At 39.7% G+C, this 19,896-nt stretch overlaps 1 protein-coding gene across 1 annotated transcript in view; it reads left to right on the forward strand.

Moving 5' to 3' along the window:
- MICU1 (mitochondrial calcium uptake 1) overlaps positions 1–19,201 on the forward strand; it is a 245,732-nt gene extending 226,531 nt beyond the window's left edge. Inside the window, exons 11-12 of the mRNA XM_088475745.1 lie at positions 6,522–6,611; positions 17,966–19,201. Coding sequence (XP_088331871.1) covers positions 6,522–6,611; positions 17,966–18,126 — 251 coding nt within the window. The 3' untranslated portion in view covers positions 18,127–19,201. The remainder of the gene's footprint in view (positions 1–6,521; positions 6,612–17,965) is intronic.
- Positions 19,202–19,896: the final 695 nt, after the last annotated feature.

Raw genomic sequence — 19,896 nt, forward strand, 5'->3', positions numbered from 1 at the left:
TCAAAATTAAAGCTATCAAATGCTTTTTTAATTCTGAGATGAGCATTGCTTTAATGCAATCTTCATATATATACTGAGTGACAAAATGACATAGTAATAATTGATAAGATAGCCCCTTACTCCCAATAGGACTCAAAGCACTTTACTTTAAGCAGGGGTTCAGGTTACCATCTTGGGCCCACTCAGATGCTATTCAGTGTGCACTTTTTTCCATGACTAAAGTGCTGTGAAGCAGCACTACTAACCACTGTGCCACCATAATGTATTTGTGTATGTAGTGTATTCGTTTTATGGAACCTAGCTGTAGGTACAAAAATTGATTTACAGAGTGGACAACTTGATTATTCAGGTTTCTAGTTAAAACATTTTACATACCCATAAAATAGGACCCTGTCTGCTCCTACAGAAATTAAACACATATGAGGCGGAAAGTGACTATCCAATATGTCTGGGCCCCTTATCTCCTTTCATTTTGACGTTCTAAGGACCCATTGAAAGAATGTACCCATTAATGTAAATGTGGGCTTCATGGTTCCTTTGTCGAGTCCTGCAAAACGGACTTTGGAAGTGGGAAAACTTTTATAATCTAAGAAAATATGCACCTATGAACAACATTTCCTGCACAGTGGCAACATGTGCAACTCTACTAGTTCCAATATCTTCAATCCCTGCTTAACCAATCAGTACAGACATATAATTCTGATGACAAGAACATGAGCCTGTACCGTAACAAAAAAATTAGACTATATCATATCTATACATCACTTTTCTCCATTCCCTTTAAACTCCCTCATGCACCCGCTCAGTATTGAATCCGGTGACCGTGGATTAAGACTCTGTCCTTCTTTCTTCCTTCTGCCTTACAACTTGCCCTTTTGATCCCATTAACCACAATCTCATTTGCAATCACTCACCAACTCTGATTTATCATTGAACAGAAATATATAACCTTTACTTATCAGGAGATTTTCCCATCTACTTTTAAGCATTCATTGATTACTCCTAACCTAAAGAAACAGTCTCTTGATCCGTTTTTCTCCCTCATGCTACCTTTCCTTTCTATAAATGCTCCCTACATGCCCCATATAAATCCACATAGAGAATGTTTCAGAGATGCACGAAAGGTCCTTTTGTGGATGCATCTTGCGTGTTTTTTTGTTTTCACACTGCACAGATCCTACAGCCAAGCATACGCAATTTTGAGCAACTACGGGCTGTTCAAGTGCTATATGTATATACTATATCTACAAATGAAAAACTAGGTGCTCTGTACAAACCACAAATACAAAGAAACAATTCTTGAATACATGACTTCTGAATCTGTTTCCAGAATAATGTGATCCTCAATGAGTGATATACATAGATCAAATAAAATTGAGAAAAATAAATAAAATGAATGATAAACTAAAACACCGTCCTCATATCAGTGAAGAAAATACAGTGACCTCTATTCACATGCCACTACCATTGAACTTGTGATGCTAAAATAGGTTCATATAAGAAAAATTACATGACAAATATAATTAATACTTACATTCTTAATGAAATCTAAATCTTTAAATAGCGGATTGCCAGGTATTTTGCAATTACGTTAAGAAAAACATAGCATGATTATGCTAAAAACCCTCCTCTCACTGTTTTCTGATTGGCTGGTATCAAACGCACATACGTTGATATCGGGGTCGCCATCAAGCCCGGGTGGCAGCAGTGCGGATTTGCACCGGCTTATGGCGACGGCCATGAGCCAATCAAAGCTTTAATGCAAGACTTGATCAAATATGCTGCCAATACTTTAAATTTGTGGCACAAATACAGAAGAAAAATATGCCTCAAAAGAGCCAGATTCAATTAGCCTTGAAGCTTCAAGTAGCCTTGAAACAGTGCCCAGGGCTATTCAATTGCAGCCCTTGATAAGCCTTTAGGCTGCACTTAATGCAGATTTCTGTTCGCCCAATCCTAAGGCTCTAATGAAAATCTGCATTAAGTAGGGCTCTCTGACCTTACTGCGGCTGCTGTGAACGAGTTACCCCATAGCTCCAGGCACTTATCTCGGAATCTATAAGGCAGACCGTGAGGAAAAGTGCTTGTAATTAGCTCTAGGTGTAAAGGTCAGAGGCTACAAGCCCTTTTTCCTGCACGGTAAGTATCGAGTCTAATTTAGTCCAGATCATATTGTGCTAATATGTACAGATATGTACACATACATCGATCCTCCGTGTGCTACAAGTCGCACCACACAAATTGCAGGAGATCTGTGTGATTTGGTAGTGCCAAGCGTCTTTTCGTGCGACTTTTTACCTTCAAATGCGTCTTATTCGCACAGCGATGCGAATAGATAGCACAAGCAGCTTCTGCTGATTAAAATGATTATGCAGCATGCCTATGTTCCGTGTGTGACTGCGGGTGTATCTGCATGCTAAACACTACAGTTTTACAGCCGCTGACACTGTAACGTAGCGTTTCCCATAGAGATACACCCGCACTTGCTCACAGAACATAGGCATGTTTCATATCATTTTAATAAGCATAAGCGGCTTGTGCTAACTATTCGCATCGCTGTGCAAATAAGATGCATTTGAAGGTAAAAAGTCGCACAACAGACGCTCGGCGCTACTGAGTCACGCCATGGCGTGAATAGAAGGGCTGTTTAACACGTAAGGAGGGAATCAGAGTGCACTCCTATTTAAATAAACTCAGTGTTGTCTTATATAAATTCTCTGTGAGCGATTACCTACAATAGGAAACTGCCAAGTTCCTCCTGAGGGAAAAAAAAAGGATTCTTGCGATGTTTGTATAAAAATAAATATAAAACATCTCCACCAACTTAATACTGATAAAATAGCCCCCAACAGGAGTAGCAAGTGTTCCTATCGGATTTAATTCGAAAAAGAGCATTGAACAAGAAGCAAATGTTAAGTCTTGTGTATATTAGGCAGCAGATGGAACCTGAATTTAATGCATTAACCTGAATTTAATGCAGTAAAGCCTGCACCTCCTGTTGACACCTTTGACACCTTTGACACATTTAAGGTATGGCCTTTTCCAAAGTCTGAGTGGGTGTAACAGGGCAACAACTGAACCTTTGCATGTAAGCTGTTCTGACTATGTGTATGCTTAACAGCTGGCTATTCAAAGGTGAGGTACATGGTGCAAGAGATACATTTGAAATAAGAAGGATCACTATGTATAGGGCTGGTGGAAATGCACACTGATAGTAACCATGGCTGCTCACACATGTGGGTGGATATGGGCATTGTAGCTGCAAGAAACAACCAACTCTGAATACGGCTGAAGATCAGCATTATTTCTGGGCACGCAATCCGCCATACATGCAACTCCCGATCAGGCCTAAACTCTGCAATCTCCCCACTAATGGTGCCCATACACGGCACGATTTTTTTTCAACGGGTTGTACAGACCAATCGTATAAAAATAGGTGTTTTTTGTGTGTTTTGCGACCCCGATGCGTGTCCCCGCCGTCCTCTAGTTGGATCGCAGATCAGATGGTTTTGCAGAGAGATCTCAACCGATCGTGTACGATATGACACACATCGTATGTACTTTTGTTCATCTGCGATCCGATGTATACAGGAAAGGTTCCTGGACTGCACACCCTGAATACATATAATGGGAGGTGCTACCTGGTGAGACTAATTGCAGGCACAGAAACAGACAAATCTCAGGATCTGTGATGTCCCTGGCCACTCCCCGCCGCCATTTTGCTGCATGCGATCTATCTTATATGATTTCAAATCGTGTACGATAGATTAAATCGTATGGTCTTATGTGGAATCGTTGCATTGTAAACACAAATCGTACAGAATCTGAAGGAAAGAATTTTCAAGGGAAATCGTATGCAAAATCAGATGCAATTACAAATCGCACCGTGTATGGCCAGCATAACTTTTTGATGGAATATGCAACCCATACACTGTATTATATTGAATCTGCCCTTACTAAAGTTTCTAATGATCTTTGGTTGCTAAATCTAGGGGTCACTTCTCACTTTAAATATCAATAACTATGGACCGATTTAATGTATTCAATATTGTAGACTCCTTGTCATACAAACTTTTAATTTCCATTGGCCTAAAGGACTCTGACTTATCTGGTTCCCATGTTACCTGTCTAAATATTCTTTTATTTGCCTCTTCCTGCCTATCTCTGTACTTCCATTTTTTTTTCTTAATTGTTTTCTTTACTTGCAAACAAATAGCTTTTACATGTTTATTTAATTAATTGAATCTGATCATTTTCTGACGTCTTTTTTATTTGTTGATTTTTTTTTAATCTAATATATTTAATACATAATAGCTCCTCTGACCATTGTTGTTAACTTTTGGTTCCACAATGGTCATTAATTTGTAGCTGTAGATTTCATTATCTAATCAAATGATTATTGCATATATCATCTTCCCATTGTTTTTATTGATGGCCTATTTGCATATTGTGATTATATGACTTTAGGAGGCATAGAAAGCCAAGCCTTCGGTCTGTTATCACAGGCACGTCAGTCCCAGAAGCAAGGGTTTGAAGATTTCTATTTGTCTTCAGCATCCACAGGGACCAAATAAGTGAGGAATGTGTCAAGGAATTGATCTTTTTTGTTAATTAAGCTAGACCTTTTGTCCTGGAAATGTCAGGGTTTTGTTGTGTATATACTTCAGCTCTGCTGGTGTGTGAAATGAGATGGCAAAGAGAAGCTGCACAATGGCAACTGCTTTGTCTATGGGAGAGTGCTAGACCATTCCAGCTTAAAGTGGAGTTGTTTTCTTTCCGAATGCTCATATAGTAGTACATGCCGTGTTTGACATGTCAGCATCTGCACACACTGTGGTGTGATGACCTCAATGAAGGTTTTCAAATGCAAAGATGAACACCTGTGGGATGAGGGTAGGAGAATTGCTAGACCACTTCAGTGTTAACAGCACCACACAGAGAATCAGACTACAATCTACAGTATGGCATATGCATACATAACTTGATTAGTTTAGTTTAATCCAATCTTTCACCACATCTCTTAATCTTGTTGTTAAATATCTATAAAGTTGTTTTTAAATTTAATTTAACACATATATTTTCAAAGGCATGTGCGTTCACTCTGTGTTCCTTATTTGTGTATACACACAACAGGCTGCCATATGTGTCCATGACTCCTTTTGAAAGTGTGCTAATAGCATTTGTGAGTAAAGGTGATAGCTACCTAGATCAATTTTTGTTGGCAACATGGAGAAAAAAAACCAAAACATTATTTTCCTGCTTTATGTATTATGTACCCCTTGCTAACATGACTCTGATAATCATGGTGTTCCTAAAGGCCATAGTACACCTACAGTCCTCATCAAGGGACAGTGGAGTTCTGGAAGTGTTTGCAACATCCAGAGATTAAAGTAGTAACTACTTAAAAAAACAGTGCTCCATATTTTTACTCCTTGTCTGCACTTAACTAGTATACAGCAGAATACAAACAATCAAGGAACAAATTGAATCTTACTAGACCACTTATACACAAATAGTTTCTCCCATAAAAAAATGAATACTGCAGTACAGTTAAGTTTGCTCATAAGTAGACAGAATTAATCTTAACATTAGATATATAGTTACTGTAAAAATATAAACAATGATACATGTTAAAAATAATGTTTCAGTCATACAAGTAATGCAACTTTATAATCAGATTGTGGTTAAATTACCCAAACAAAAATACAGTGTAACTATCAAAAAAGCATTAAAATCAGCTTTCAGCAAATTGCTGAAAAGACATAGTAGTTATTTATAATGACATACCGACCCATTCTTAATACAATTGGGCCCGAATTGGCTTGTAATCTGTCACTGGTCAAGTTAAGGTCATATAAAATTTACCTAAATGACAGATCAGTATTTAGTCAGAAATAAATATGATTATTACATTTGTGTTAAAGGCTATACTGCAACATATAGGACTAGTGTAAATGCTGATACTGCTTGTAGTGAGTTATCCGGCAAGACCAACATCATCAGAAACACAGTTCGACCTTCATAGTTTCCTCTGTTATTATTCATAGTGAAGTTTAGGGCAGAAAGCTTACTACATTCTCCAACGTACAGTACATGTAATATTTATGTTTGTATGTTTATCCAAATACCTAATCATATGTCTTCCCAGTGACACTGACCTCTCTATTTGCTGTTACATCCGTAGGGCAATGGAGAATGACTTTTCATTTGTTTCACACATACTGTATTAATATAGACCTACTGTATAGTATATCAATAAAATATTCTTCTGATTAATAATAATCCATTATGTGTTATCATTGGGTATGTAATGTGTAGAATTGCTTGTCCTAGTTCAGCATGTAATTTTAGTCTTTATTTTATAACATTTATCTCTTATATAATGGCCAGGTAGGAAGACCCATATAGCTGAATCTCTGCCAGCTGGGCAATTTCTGGATTTATGACTAATAGTTACGTCAGGGGGTTTAATTTTAATGGGATTCATTTATGACTGATGTCCCTATTTGTTTCGTCCCTAGTTACGATGCAGCAAGTTGCCAGGACTGTAGCGAAAGTGGAACTCTCCGACCATGTCTGTGATGTAGTCTTTGCGCTCTTTGACTGTGATGGTGAGTGTCCATGATAATCATTTATATTTATTCATTTTCTCTCATATCCAAGACGCTTTGCAGTTGTACTCTGGGGAAATCTATGTAACCGTTTTGGGAAGAAATAAGAATTTACCTGCAAGACCTGCTTTATTGTGTTGTCCTCTGCTATGACCTTCAGAAGTTATGTGACAGAGTCAGACCTGAGGCCCATGATTAAATTGTTAGATTATTATTTTAGGATGTTATGGTTCTGTGAAATAACTTACTGTAATTATATCAGGTTCCCTTTGCCTGCTGACTTTCTGAATCTCCAACTCTACAGTATATAATTGCTGTATTGTATACCGTCCAACATGTCTGGTGAGAAGTTCAGGATAGGGGACCTGTCTGCATCACGGAGGGATGTATCCACGTTACAGATGGGACATACAGATGTGTCATCATACACTATTGCCGCAGTCGCACCAAACAGCCCTTGTTGGCGCACCATGCCCCGTGCAACTCTGTTTGTGCCAATCACCTTTTTTGCAACTGGTGCGACAAAACCGCTTCACGAGACAGCACTGATTCATTTGGTATGTGACACTTGTATATCTGTGCGTAACTGAGTCTGAATCTGAATACAAAGTGCTACGATGCAGCAGCCGTGGCTTTTTTCACGCCAAACTACATTGTGACTCAGTCGCATACCGATATGTAAGTGTTGTAATTAATCAGTGTAGTGTCGTGAAGCGTTTATGTCACATCATGCTGCGGCTAAGGCGCACATTTTTGTGAAAAGACGCTAAACCGCTTGGTGTGGCTCACTCTCGCCAGGAGTTTTACGCAACATGGTGTATTTAGGCAAGGTGTATGAGGACACATCTGTACCTATTGTTGCTCCTTTTCCCCTTCCAACCACAGTGCATTGAAGATGTGGGACAGAGCCCTCAAATCTGGACTGTCCTGAAAAAATCAAGACATTTATGTTTGCATTTAAAAACAAAATGTAGCTTTCAAAAATTAAACTGAAACTAAAACAATACGTGTGATTTATGTAAAGTGGCTTGTAAAAGTATTCAACCCCATAAAGAGTCAACATATTTATAAAAAAAAAAAAAAAAGCCCGATGAACAATAGTGACTTAAGACTTTGAAAATTTATTTTGACTTCACTAGCTAATATATAATATTTTTTATGTAAATAATAGCTAGTTTAACCCAATTCAGTGTAATGTTGATAGTAGATATGTTAATCAAATTATACCAAATAAGGGTTAAATAGCTGGTATTTACATCAGTTGATTGTTTAAAAAAATCAATAAACTATATACAATGCATCCGGAAAGTATTCAGTGCTTCACTTTTTCAACATTTTGTTACGTTACAGCCTTATTCCAAACTGGAATAAATTAATTTTTGTCCTCAAAATTAATTTAACACACAATACCCCATAATGGCAACGTTTAAAAAGTTTTTTGAGATTTTTGCAAATTTTATAAAAAAATAAAAAAAAAACCGAAGAAATCACATGTACATTTACAGCCTTTGCCATGAAGCCCAGAATTGAGCGCCGGTGCATACTGTTTCCACTGATCATCCTTGAGATGTTCCTACAGCTTAATTCGAGTCTACCTGTAGTAAATTCAGTTGTTTGGACATGATTTTGAAAGGTATACACCTGTCTATATAAGGTCCCACACTTGACAGTGCAAGTCAGAGCACAAACTAAGCATGAAGTCCCAGGAATTGTCTGTAGACCTCCAAGACAGGATTATCTCGAGGCACAAATCTGGGGAAGGGTACAGAAAAATATCTGCTGCTTTGAAGATCCCAATGAGCACAGTGGCCTCCATCACCCGTAAATGGAAGAAGTTTGGAACCACCAGGACTCTTCCTAGAGTTAGCTGGCCGTCTAAACTGAGTGATCATGGGAGAAGGGCCCTAGTCAGGGAGGTGACCCAGACCCCGATGGCTACAGAGCTACAGCATTGCTCTGTGCAAAGAGGAGAACCTTAAAGAAGGACAACCATCTCTACCATACAGGCCTGATTGGTGGACTGCTGCAGAGTGGCCAGATGGAAGCCACTCCTTTGTAAAAAGCACATGGCAACCTGCCTGGAGTTTGCCAAAATGCACCTGAAGGACTCTGACCATGAGAACCAAAATTATCTGGTCTGATGAGACAAAGATTGAACTCTTTGGCATGAATGCCAGGCATTATGTTTGAAGGAAACCAGTCACTGCTCATCACCAGGCCAATACCATCCCTACAGTGAAGCATGGTGGTGGTAGCATCATGCTGTGGGGATGCTTTTCAGTGGCAGGAACTGGGAGCCTAGTCAGGATAGTGGGAAAGATGAATGCAGCAATGTACACAGACATTATGGATGAAAACCTGCTCCAGAGCGCTCTTGACCTCAGACTGGGGTGACGCTTCATCTTTCAGCAGGACAACGACCCTAAGCACACCGCCAAGATATCAAAGGAGTGGCTTCAGGACAACTCTGTGAATGTCCTTGAGTGGCCCAGCCAGAGCCCAGACTTGAATCCGATTGAACATCTCCGGAGAGATCTGAAAATGGCTGTGGACCGAGGCTTCCCATCCAACCTGACTGAGCTTGAGAGGTACTGCAAAGAGGAATGAGCGAAACTGCTCAAAGATAGGTTTGCCAAGCTTGTGGCATCATATTCAAAAAGACTTGAGGCTGTAATTGCTGCCAAAGGTGCATCAACAAAGTATTGAGCAAAGGCTGTGAATACTTATGTACATGTGATTTCTTTATTTTTTTATTAAATTTGCAAACATCTCAAAAAAACTTTTTACATGTTGTCATTATGGGGTATTGTGTGTAGAATTTTGAGGACAAAAATGAATTTATTCCATTCTGGAATAAGGCTGTAACAGAACAGAATGTGGAAAAAGTGAAACGCTGTCAATACTTTCCGGATGTCCGGATGCACTGTATATGTGTGTGTGTATATGTGTGTGTATATATATATATATAATTATTATTTTTTTTATATTATTATTTTTTACCCAAAATTGGAGTAAATGAGGGCACTCGCCGGGGTTTTAAAATGAATATCACGCTTTAATCATCCAAATCCAACGTAGCAATGTGAAGAATGTCGATGTATCAGTCCCGAAGGACCTTTGTCAAGAATTTAGCATTAAATCAACCATATGATACCAAAAATATAATAGCAGCATCAGTCCCAGAGCATATATACACATCCAAATGGCGGCAACACTCTGGTCTTGTAAAGAATTACACTTGAATCGTTACCTTAATTTGCAATGTTTCAGTGCTTTGTTGCCTGATAAAAGCGCAATAAAGTGCTGAAATGTTGCAAATTAAGCTAATGATTCAAGTGCAATTCCTTACAAGACCGGAGTACCACCACCATTTGATTGTATGTTTTGGTAGTCAACTTTGTCCTGGCATCCTAGAAGTGTGCTGGGCCTATATATAATATATATATCACACACACAATACTGTGCAAGTTTTAGGCAGATGTGGAAAATATACTGCAAAGTAAGAATGCTTTCAAAAATAGAAGTGTTAATAGTTTATTTTTATCAATTAACAAAATGCAAAGTGAATGAATAGAAAAGTATTTGGTGTGACCACCCTTTGCCTTCAAAACAACATCAATTCTTCTAGGTACATGTGCACACAGTTTTTGAAGGAACTCAGCAGGGAGGTTGTTCCAGACATCTTGGAGAACTAACCACAGATCTTCTGTGGATGTAGGCTTCCTCAAATCCTTCTGGCTCTTCATGTAATCCCAGACAGACTTGATGATGTTGAGATCAGGGCTCTATGGGGGTCATATCACTTCCAGGGCCATCTCTTCCACTGGGCTTGTTGGGCAGTTGCCCAAGGGCCCGAAGCTTGTAGAAACCCGCCCCCCTGCAGCTGCGGTCAGTTGGTAAATTTGGGATATTTTTATAAGCCGGCCGCCGGTGCACTGTATTCTGATCCACCCCCTCCCCCCCGGTGACGAGTACTCGCCTCAGTCCCAGTTTTACTTCATCTGCCGGCTTCAGACTAGTCAGACAGAGTCTCTCTGCATATGTGGGAGGTCTGATGGGCATGCAGGAGGGTTTAATTTTAATGACAATTTAACTTTTTATCCGTGAATGGGTGGGTAGGGGCCCCAGTGCATTGCTTTGCCCATTGCCCACACTGCTGTTAAGACAACCCTGATTACTTCCAGGACTTCTTGTTCTTCTTTACGCAGAAGATAGTTCTTAATGACAGTGGCTGTATGTTTGTGGTTGTTGTCTTACTGTAGAATATATTTGGAGCCAATCCGAAGCCTCCCTGATGGTATTGCATGATGGATAAGTATCTACCTCTCAGGATTGAGAGCACCATTAATCCTGACCAAATCCCCAACTCCATTTGCTGAAATGCATCTCCAAACTTGCACGGAACCTCCATCATGCTTCACTGTTGTCTGCAGATACTCATTATTGTACCGCTCTCCAGCCCTACGGCAAACAAGCTGCCTTCTGCTACAGCCAAATATCAAAAAATTTGACTCATCAGTCCAGAGCACCTGCTGACACTTTTCTGCACCCAGATTTTATGTTTTCGTGCATAGTTGAGTCGCTTGGCCTTGTTTCCACGTCGAAGGTATGGCTTCTCGGCCACAATTCTTCCACGAAGAACACTTCTGGGTCCCACTGGTTTCTGACCGTTCTGAGCTGATGGCACTGCTGGACATCTTCCAATTTCGAATGGAATGGTGAACAGGAGGCGCCTCCCATGGAAGTCAGCTTTTCTCAACAGGAAGACCAGGAAATACAGGGTACAATGTACAGAGAGGACATTGTTCATCGCCGTGTTCGGGAGCCGGAGAGAGGTGCGCATGGAGGCTGCAGAAATATGCACAGGTGCTCCAGCCCCAAGGACATGCTGCTGATAATGCTTTCGGTAGCTGCAAAACAGATCTCTCATCCATGATCCTCCTACGCTTCCCTGCACATCCCAGTGGCCAGGCACAAGCCAGCTGCAGAGCAGCAGCAGTGGGGGTTGTGGTGACACTGTTAAGATACAGGGGGCAGGAGTGAGAATCAGGGGGCTGTGGGGAGATGCAGGGAACTCCTGTGACAAGGTGAAGGTTGTTATGAGATGCAAGGGGCTATGGCAGTATGAAATTGCTCCCATGTGAAGCTGGGACGGGTTGCTAGTTTATTTATGTATTATTATTCCTGTCTCTCACTTAATAAGATGTTTTGTTAACATTGTTATTTTTTTATTCTTCCTAAAACTTAATAATAGCCTTGGCTGACTGCCATGTTCTGTTGCATTGTGAGAGAGAATGCATCAGTTCAAGTCTCCAGTATGCTGTTACATACACTAATCCACTGTAACAGCAGCAGGCAGCAGAAGCTTTAGTCATACTTTACAAAGCATCATAATCAATAGGGAGATATGATTGAAAATATAAAAGATAAATTTAGTCAATAGCACATTCCACTTTAAATGTGAAAATGTGGTTTATTTATTCCAGTGTTTGTTCAAGGTATGTTCAAGGTCTTTATACAGACAGAAAAGTAGGAATTAATAGAACAGTTTGTCAAACTTGTCTTCTGTTGTTTACTTCTTGAAGAAGTCACAGAGCACCCAAAGAGTTGCAAAATCGTTAGCTACTTGGTTATTCTGTAGACCCCAAAAGGGGACACTGTATAAGGCAGGGGACCAGAGGTATTTGGCTGTCTGTGAAGATATAACTAAGGGACTGCACATGCTAGGACTGAAAGGAGATGTGATCTGTCTGTGGCTAATGTGTTTCCAGAAATCTGCTTTTTCTAGATATAGGAAATACTTCCATACTATTCATCTCCAGTAATTTAATACATAACTTGCTAGAGTGCTCCTTAATAAAGAATGATAAATGACAGCTCAAAATATTCATTTAATATAAGCAAGATCTGTACTTGTTTGGCTGAAAATTAGTCCTTATAAAAGATGTAGAAATTCAAATTTACATAAATCTGTAAAATTATGTACAAGTGAGTGAGTAAGTGACAGGGGTCCTAGAGAGGTTTTTTGCCTGAGGGCCATATCGAAGTAACATGTTTCTTCTCCGTACCTCCTCTGTAGTACATATCATTTACATGTTACTTAGCTGGCTACCAGGTTCTTCAGCCAGGACTTTGGTCATGTCTTACTCGTGAGACTAACTTACTCAGTACAGTGACAGCGAATCAGAGTGCAGCTCATTCATTCTGATTTGCTGCCAGACTGACCTCCCTGATAAATGGTCACAATACAGCTGATGCCTGCAGGCTGACATTTTGCATTAGTTTTATAGGGGAAGTGAAAGTGTGATTAGTATTATTTTGTTTTAATATTTATTTATTTAGATTTGCCCCAAAACTATCAGAATAAAGCCATTCCTAATTCCCTTTGACTGTACACGGTTTGTTGTATCCTTTGCTTGGACCAAATATAGGTACATAGAAACTTTAGAAAAAAATGACCAGATAAAACCCACTGCTGCTGTTCCTTCAGGACCCTACAGCTGCGAACTGTCAGATGAGGGCTGTCCCTCACCTCCACAGGATACGCACATGATGTATTGTCTGTGCATCAGATACAAAGGTCGGAATGCTTTTGCATTGCTGGCCTTTTAGCGCCACAAGATTACCTAAAACTTGTGTAGAGGTGGCAGAGAACTGAACTTCCCATAATTCCTTTGCTCCATCTCAGCACAAATATGCCACAAATAAGATGCAGTGGACCTGACGCTGTGTCGTACTTGCCGCCTGGTCTTTTTACATTTTTTTTTTCTAATTTTTAGGCACATGCTTGTTCAGTGGACATATGCAGTACAAATTTGTGTACTTTATGGAAAACAAATGAGCAAACACCTAACTTAGCATCAGCCAATGAGTATAAACTCCCATATGTGCGAGACTGGCCATTTTCAAAACGCCAACGGTTAGTTGTGCACATCAGATGCACAGATAAATATATACTTGCCCAATGGGGCCATGCACTTGTATATTACTAGACACATAAAAGATGAAGCCGTATAAATAGAAACGCTACAGTACATAATGAACTCAAGTTGATATTGTCAAATAACAGGTTTCTATTACTCTGCCATCTTTTTAAATCAATTTAAGGACTCAGAGTAATTTTATGGCAAATATCATTACATTCAGATGTAATGGGGTTGCAGCAACAAGTTCATCAGCATTTGATATCTGTATATATAAGTACTGTTTGATAGTCTGTACTTGTGTCTAAAAGACTATAAATTGAACTATATGATTTGTTTATGCTGAGTATGCAGCTATCTTTGCATGCATAAATAATCCAGGCAATTGTCTAGAACCAATCAAGCTGATGAAATTGGATATTTGGAAATAAGCAGAGGAATATCACTGCACCTGTCTGGTGCAGGAGTATATCTGCAGTGCATACGATGCTGCACGCAGAGGAATGAATGCGTTTAGAGAGAGTACATTGTGTTCCTATGTTCTTACTTGCCACATTCGGTTGATTGCTAAATACTGCAGTATAGATTTTGCTGCCTCCTGTGAGTTCAGATATCTCTGTTTTTCTGAGCAGGCAAAGCTTCTCTACAAAGTAATATTCCTCATTCTTGTATAGTAAATAAAACATTGTCATTTTTTGAGCATTGTGTGGTGCTGAATAACCGGTTTCTATAACTTTTTTTTTTTATCCAATTAATACAATATTAAGTCTACGCAGGCTTGTTTTATGGAGAGCCTATAGATTGGATTTTGGAACATCATTGTATATGTATGTGGGTCCAATGATAACTCTATTGGAACTGTTGGCAATAACTCAATAACTACTTACTGTATAACCCGGGGGTGGGAGGGGGGGGGGGGGTTTCTTGTTTTTTACATAATTTTGTTGTCTATATTTTCTTTTAAATCTTTTTTTTCTACTTTTATTTTTTGATTGATAGACATAAATGCTTTCCATTGATACTAATAATTCACTTATATATGGATGTCTTAGTATAGACTTGCAGATATTGAGGTTGTTTACTGAATATCTATACCTATATACAGATGTGTCCTCACTCTTCTTTGCTGCCCCTCATCACGTGAGACTGGAAGCACTGGACATACTTCTTGCGTATTTTTTTTCTAAAAATGTATTTAAGGCCCGTATTCAATTTGAGCTAAGCTGCGATACTTTTTCACCTCACTGACTTTTCGCCTGTTTTGTAGGCGGAAAAGTAGCGCGCGCGTGCCCGCATATTACCGTATTCAATTTGAAAGTAGACGAAAGCGGGACCCGGCGAAACTTAAACAAGCGGAATGTACTGTCAGATTTGGGGAAATCAGCCTGACACCCCCAAAAGATGCTCTGACATGGGGGTTCCCTATGATACCCCCCGATTTGGCTTGCTGAAGGTATTTAGGACCTCATTCAGAGTCGGTCGTTGTGGCCGCACGGTCGTATGCCACCGATGTTCGCTATACTGCGCACGCGTAAAGTTTGCAATGCGCGAGCGCAAACTAGCCGCTACGATCAGAAATTTCTCTCTCCTTGAACACAGCCAGGTCGGTAGTTTGAGTGACAGATGGAGGCGTTTGTGGGTGGTAACAGGGGAAGGTGCTTGAATATGGGGGAGTGGAGATCCGAACGCAGGCGTGCCTGATTATGCGAACGGCGTTTTATGGGAGTGCATACGGATTATGGGAGTGCATAATTAACAAAGTAGCGTCATGGCACATGTGACCTGGGAGGTTTTTACACTGACATGATCGTAGAGCTTAAGAGAGGGTATGGTCAACCTTAAGCTCTACGACCAGTTCCGATGGTTCCCGATGGTCTCGATTAATCCTTATATGCCCGGAGATGACGTGCAATGCGTACGAGAAGGGGGCATATTTTTTTGTCTTCCGACCGCTTCTTCCCCTTGGTCGGCCAACTACCGATACGAACTTAGGGACGCAACTTGCGAGGGAATCATTTGCATATCCGGCCCCTTTGTCCGTACGACCGTGCGGCCACTTCGACTGACTCTGAATGAGGTCCTTAGTGTTTTTAAACGTGCTCAATAGCTGCTAAATGGCGTTTTTGTAGTAGTGGTGCAGAATAGTATTCAGGAGGTTTTTTTTGCAGAAAATAACTTATCCCAGCAAATTTGTGGTACTTGAAAATGGGGGCCAGCATATTTTAAAGTTGCTAAAGCCAAGTAAAAAAAAAAATCGTGAAAAATCCACCTGCCTCAATCCCCTGCAATGATAAAAACACCTGGGGCATACTTGGGGACCCCCCCAGAGTCAAGTTCGCATAAGAAGTGCAGTGATGCAACAGCCGCAGATTTTTCCACCCCAAGTTCTGATTTCAGACACACATATTTGTAAGGGTCACATATCAAATTAATCAGCACAGTCTCCTAGTGCGTCCTATTCGCATCGCAAAAACTCGCCCAGTGCTAGCAGAGTTGCACGGGACCTGATGGCTCATTCACGCCAGGCATATCTCGCTGCATGGCGTATTGAGGCTAGTTGAGAAAGGACACATCTGTATACTTACGTAATTCAGTATCTCATAACAACCAATCAGAAAGTAATTGGGGCACCAGACACCTGAATGCGATGTAACTTTACTCACATTAAAATTCCTTTACTTTCAAACAGTTAGTGCTGTTCCTTCATGTCTCTGCAGGAGTGAGTGAGTGTGATTTATTTCTGTGTCTATGGATGCACCTGTACTGTGCAAAAGGTGTCACATTAAAAAAGTATGGGTTAGGTACAGTTACCTTCTGCATGACTAAACCACTAAAACTGAAATGCCTCTGATGTCTTCATTAGTGTAATGTAATATGAAATATTGGATAGGCTGCATACTGATGTTCCGATCTGTCACTGTCCATATAGCCGTTCTATCATGAGGAGGAAAGTGTCCCTAACTGTCATCACAAGAGCATGGCATTTATTATACTACACTCCTCATTTTCTGGTTTGTAAATGACCTCACGGCTGGTTTTTCAAACTACCTCCTTTTTTTAGGTCACTATTATTATTATTTTTTTAAGACTGCCAAATGTGACACAAAATATATTGAATAAAATATGATTAGGTTGACAGAGAACAAAATAATCAATTGAGACAACACTAATCATTAATAGTCTCCCATATCCAAAATGCTTGGGACCAGGGGTATTTTGGATAACGGAATATTCCGTATTTTGGAATAATTGCATACCATAATGAAATATCTTGGGAATAGGACCCAAATATACACACAGAATGCATTTATGTGTTATATACACCTTATACACACAGCCTGCAGGTAATTTTATACAATATTTTCAATAATTTTGTGGCTCACACAAAGTTTGTGTACAGAAATGAAATTCATTTATGTTTCATATACACCTTATGCACACAGCCTGAAGGTAATTTTATACAATATTTTTAATCATTTGTGCCTTAGACAAAGTTTGTGTACATTGAACCATCAAAAATCAAAGGTTTCATCATCTGAGTCATACCAAAAATATTCCGTATTTCGGAATATTCCGTATTTCGGAATATTTGGATATGGGAGACTCAACCTGTACCATGATATTTTTTCTGTAGTAAAAAAAAGGTAACGTTTTTTTATCAGTAATTTAAAGCATACTTTTCCTATAACTGTACCTGCAATCTCATGCTGTAGTGTGTCTTACTCTTCTCCACTCATGCCCCCATAATGTTATTTTATCCTATAACAAATATTTCAGTGTTGGAGAAAAACTAAAAATTACACAAGGGAATGGTTCGATAACCGTCTTAGATGCACAAAGTTCTTACAGTTATTAACAATTATTTGTATATTGACATTTATTTATAGAACCAACATATTCTGTTGTGCTTTACAGATGGGCATATTCCAGGCAGGTTACTGCAGATGGTCTGTGGCCCCATGGACAATGTACCACTAGGAAACGTTACTGTACAAAGCCAGCTGCTTACTCCACAGTTTATTCAGAGCAAGTTAGAATATTACTTACAATTATAACGGTCTTTATTATTATAACTTAGCATTGTTTTGCATCTCGCCTCTCTTGATTTGGCCAATGAGGTCCTGTATTTACCAAATTTGTGATGGATACTGTACAGAACTATATATTACATCCATACTACAGTACATGGCCACATTTTAATGTTCTTAGACTTATTACATTGCTGCATATAAATGTTTTCAAGTGCGTACTGCTTCACTTTAAATAGACTCAGAGTAAATTTTTATACGTAATAAATAAATAAAAATAGGCAAAGGGGGAAAAAAAAAGTCTCTAACCTATTTTAATCAATGTTATGTTTAGTCTGTGGGTGGTGACTGTAAATCATCATGGTCGCTGTCGAGAAATAATCTCTTTAATATTTTGTGACAGGGAACGGAGAGCTGAGTAACAAGGAGTTCATCGCTATTATGAAGCAACGTTTGATGAGGGGTCTGGAGAAGCCAAAAGACATGGGGTTTACTCGCCTCATGAGAGCCATGTGGAAATGTGCACAGGACACAGCCTGGGATTTTGCCTTTCCAAAACAGTAAGAAGACCAAGGAGAGTCTGGTCTGATCGTGAACCCACTGATGATACAGACTATGGAGCCATAACAGCACACAACACTCTGGAATCTGGAGAAACGTAAGGGGAATTGTCCCCAGGAACATGCAGAAAGTGTTTGATATTACGATATTATATGTACCAGGCCTGTCTTGTCACTCCATTATTCTCTGGGCTTCCCAATTTATTAAATGTAGAAATACTGTAGGACAAAATGTTATTACCACTCTGATTATTCTTCCGGGGCCTTGTAATTCCCACTGGGTGGCAAATCATTCTGTGATTTGTAGTTCAACAGCCAGGGAGGAACACTGCTGATTTATTTTTGTGGGTGGGGGTGTGTCTTACCAGCTAAAACATGAAAGAAAAAGATATGACCTGTCTAATAATTGTAGCATGGGCACTTGGTAACATACTACTTGTGCAGATGACCTGTCACCATTGGGGCATCCATTTTAATTACTCCTTGGCATGTCCTAGTGCCCCCCTCATATATTTAAGTGGTCTCTGTGTAGTTCTAGATCTAGAGTGCTGACAAGCAGCTGGGTCAGTGGAGAGATCTAGGACTGTTGAGCAGAGCACTACTCATGCCAGCTTGGTCCATTTATATGCCAGTAGCTTTCCTTGTTAGCAAAATTGGATCCTAGTGAATGGATGGATTTTTTTTTCCCTTCGTAACCTCTGCCCAAAGTATGGCAATTCTCCTTTGAGTGTTCCTGTATTTACTCCAGTGGACTTTGGCAGCCATAAGTCCCCATCGGTCTCATTACTAAATGGCCTTTTAAGTTAAGAATGTAAATTAGTTTTATTTTTAGAATTACACACACATTCAGGATTGTGACCATTAAAGCAGCTTTAAGGCTAATACTCTCGTCAGGACTGCTGCAGAGAATAATATTGCTACACAAATAAACATATTGCTGACATGAATTCACTTAGCTATATATTTCAATTCATTGATGGAAGTCTATGAAAATTGTATAGAGATGTTTGGCTTGATTTGGTGGCAGGGTTTGCAAAGTTGTGCAATTTGCATTGGTAATAAATATACTTTTCTTGTAATTGTTATGAGACTCTTTCTTCTGATCTATCATGATAACATGAATATATTTGCTATGCCATTCTGTACTTCATACCGCCAGGACAATGGCCTCAGAATAGTGTGGGCCACACACAGGTCCATCCTTGCTGATCACCCATAGCAACAGGACCATTGTGGCCAAAGTCATTCTCCCAGCACGCAGTGGGGCGCTTAGTGCAGACAGAAGGTGAATGAGCACACAGACAGAGATCTGTTATCTTCAGGCCACACTATCATAGGACACTGAGCTCGTTTACTGGAACGCACACATTATGATACTGAGCCAATTACTAGATTTTTGCTTTGATATTGTAGCAAATGTAGATAGACAGTTTAACTAAGCTAAACATGGTCATTAACCTAATATATTATCCATCTATCCGGATATATCTTTTTCCATATTTTTGACTAAGATATTTCCATGCGTTAATGTAGGAGTTCAGCACTTAAGTAAATCTTCTTTACCAGTTCTACAATCCCCAGACATGACTGAATGAAAGTAGCCCTGATTGTTTCTTTCAGAGTGACCCAAGACTATAGCTGGCCACACACACAGCGATTTTTTTTCCCCGATCTGGCCGATTCCGACACATCAGAACGACAGATCGGGTAAAAAATGACCAAATCGTGAGTCCCCATTCACGATCACGATGCGATGCGCGCCCCCGCAGGTCGC

The sequence above is a fragment of the Taudactylus pleione genome, unplaced genomic scaffold (assembly GCF_031769625.1).
Source record: "Taudactylus pleione unplaced genomic scaffold, aTauple2 ptg000016l, whole genome shotgun sequence".
NCBI classification, from domain to species: domain Eukaryota; kingdom Metazoa; phylum Chordata; class Amphibia; order Anura; family Myobatrachidae; genus Taudactylus; species Taudactylus pleione.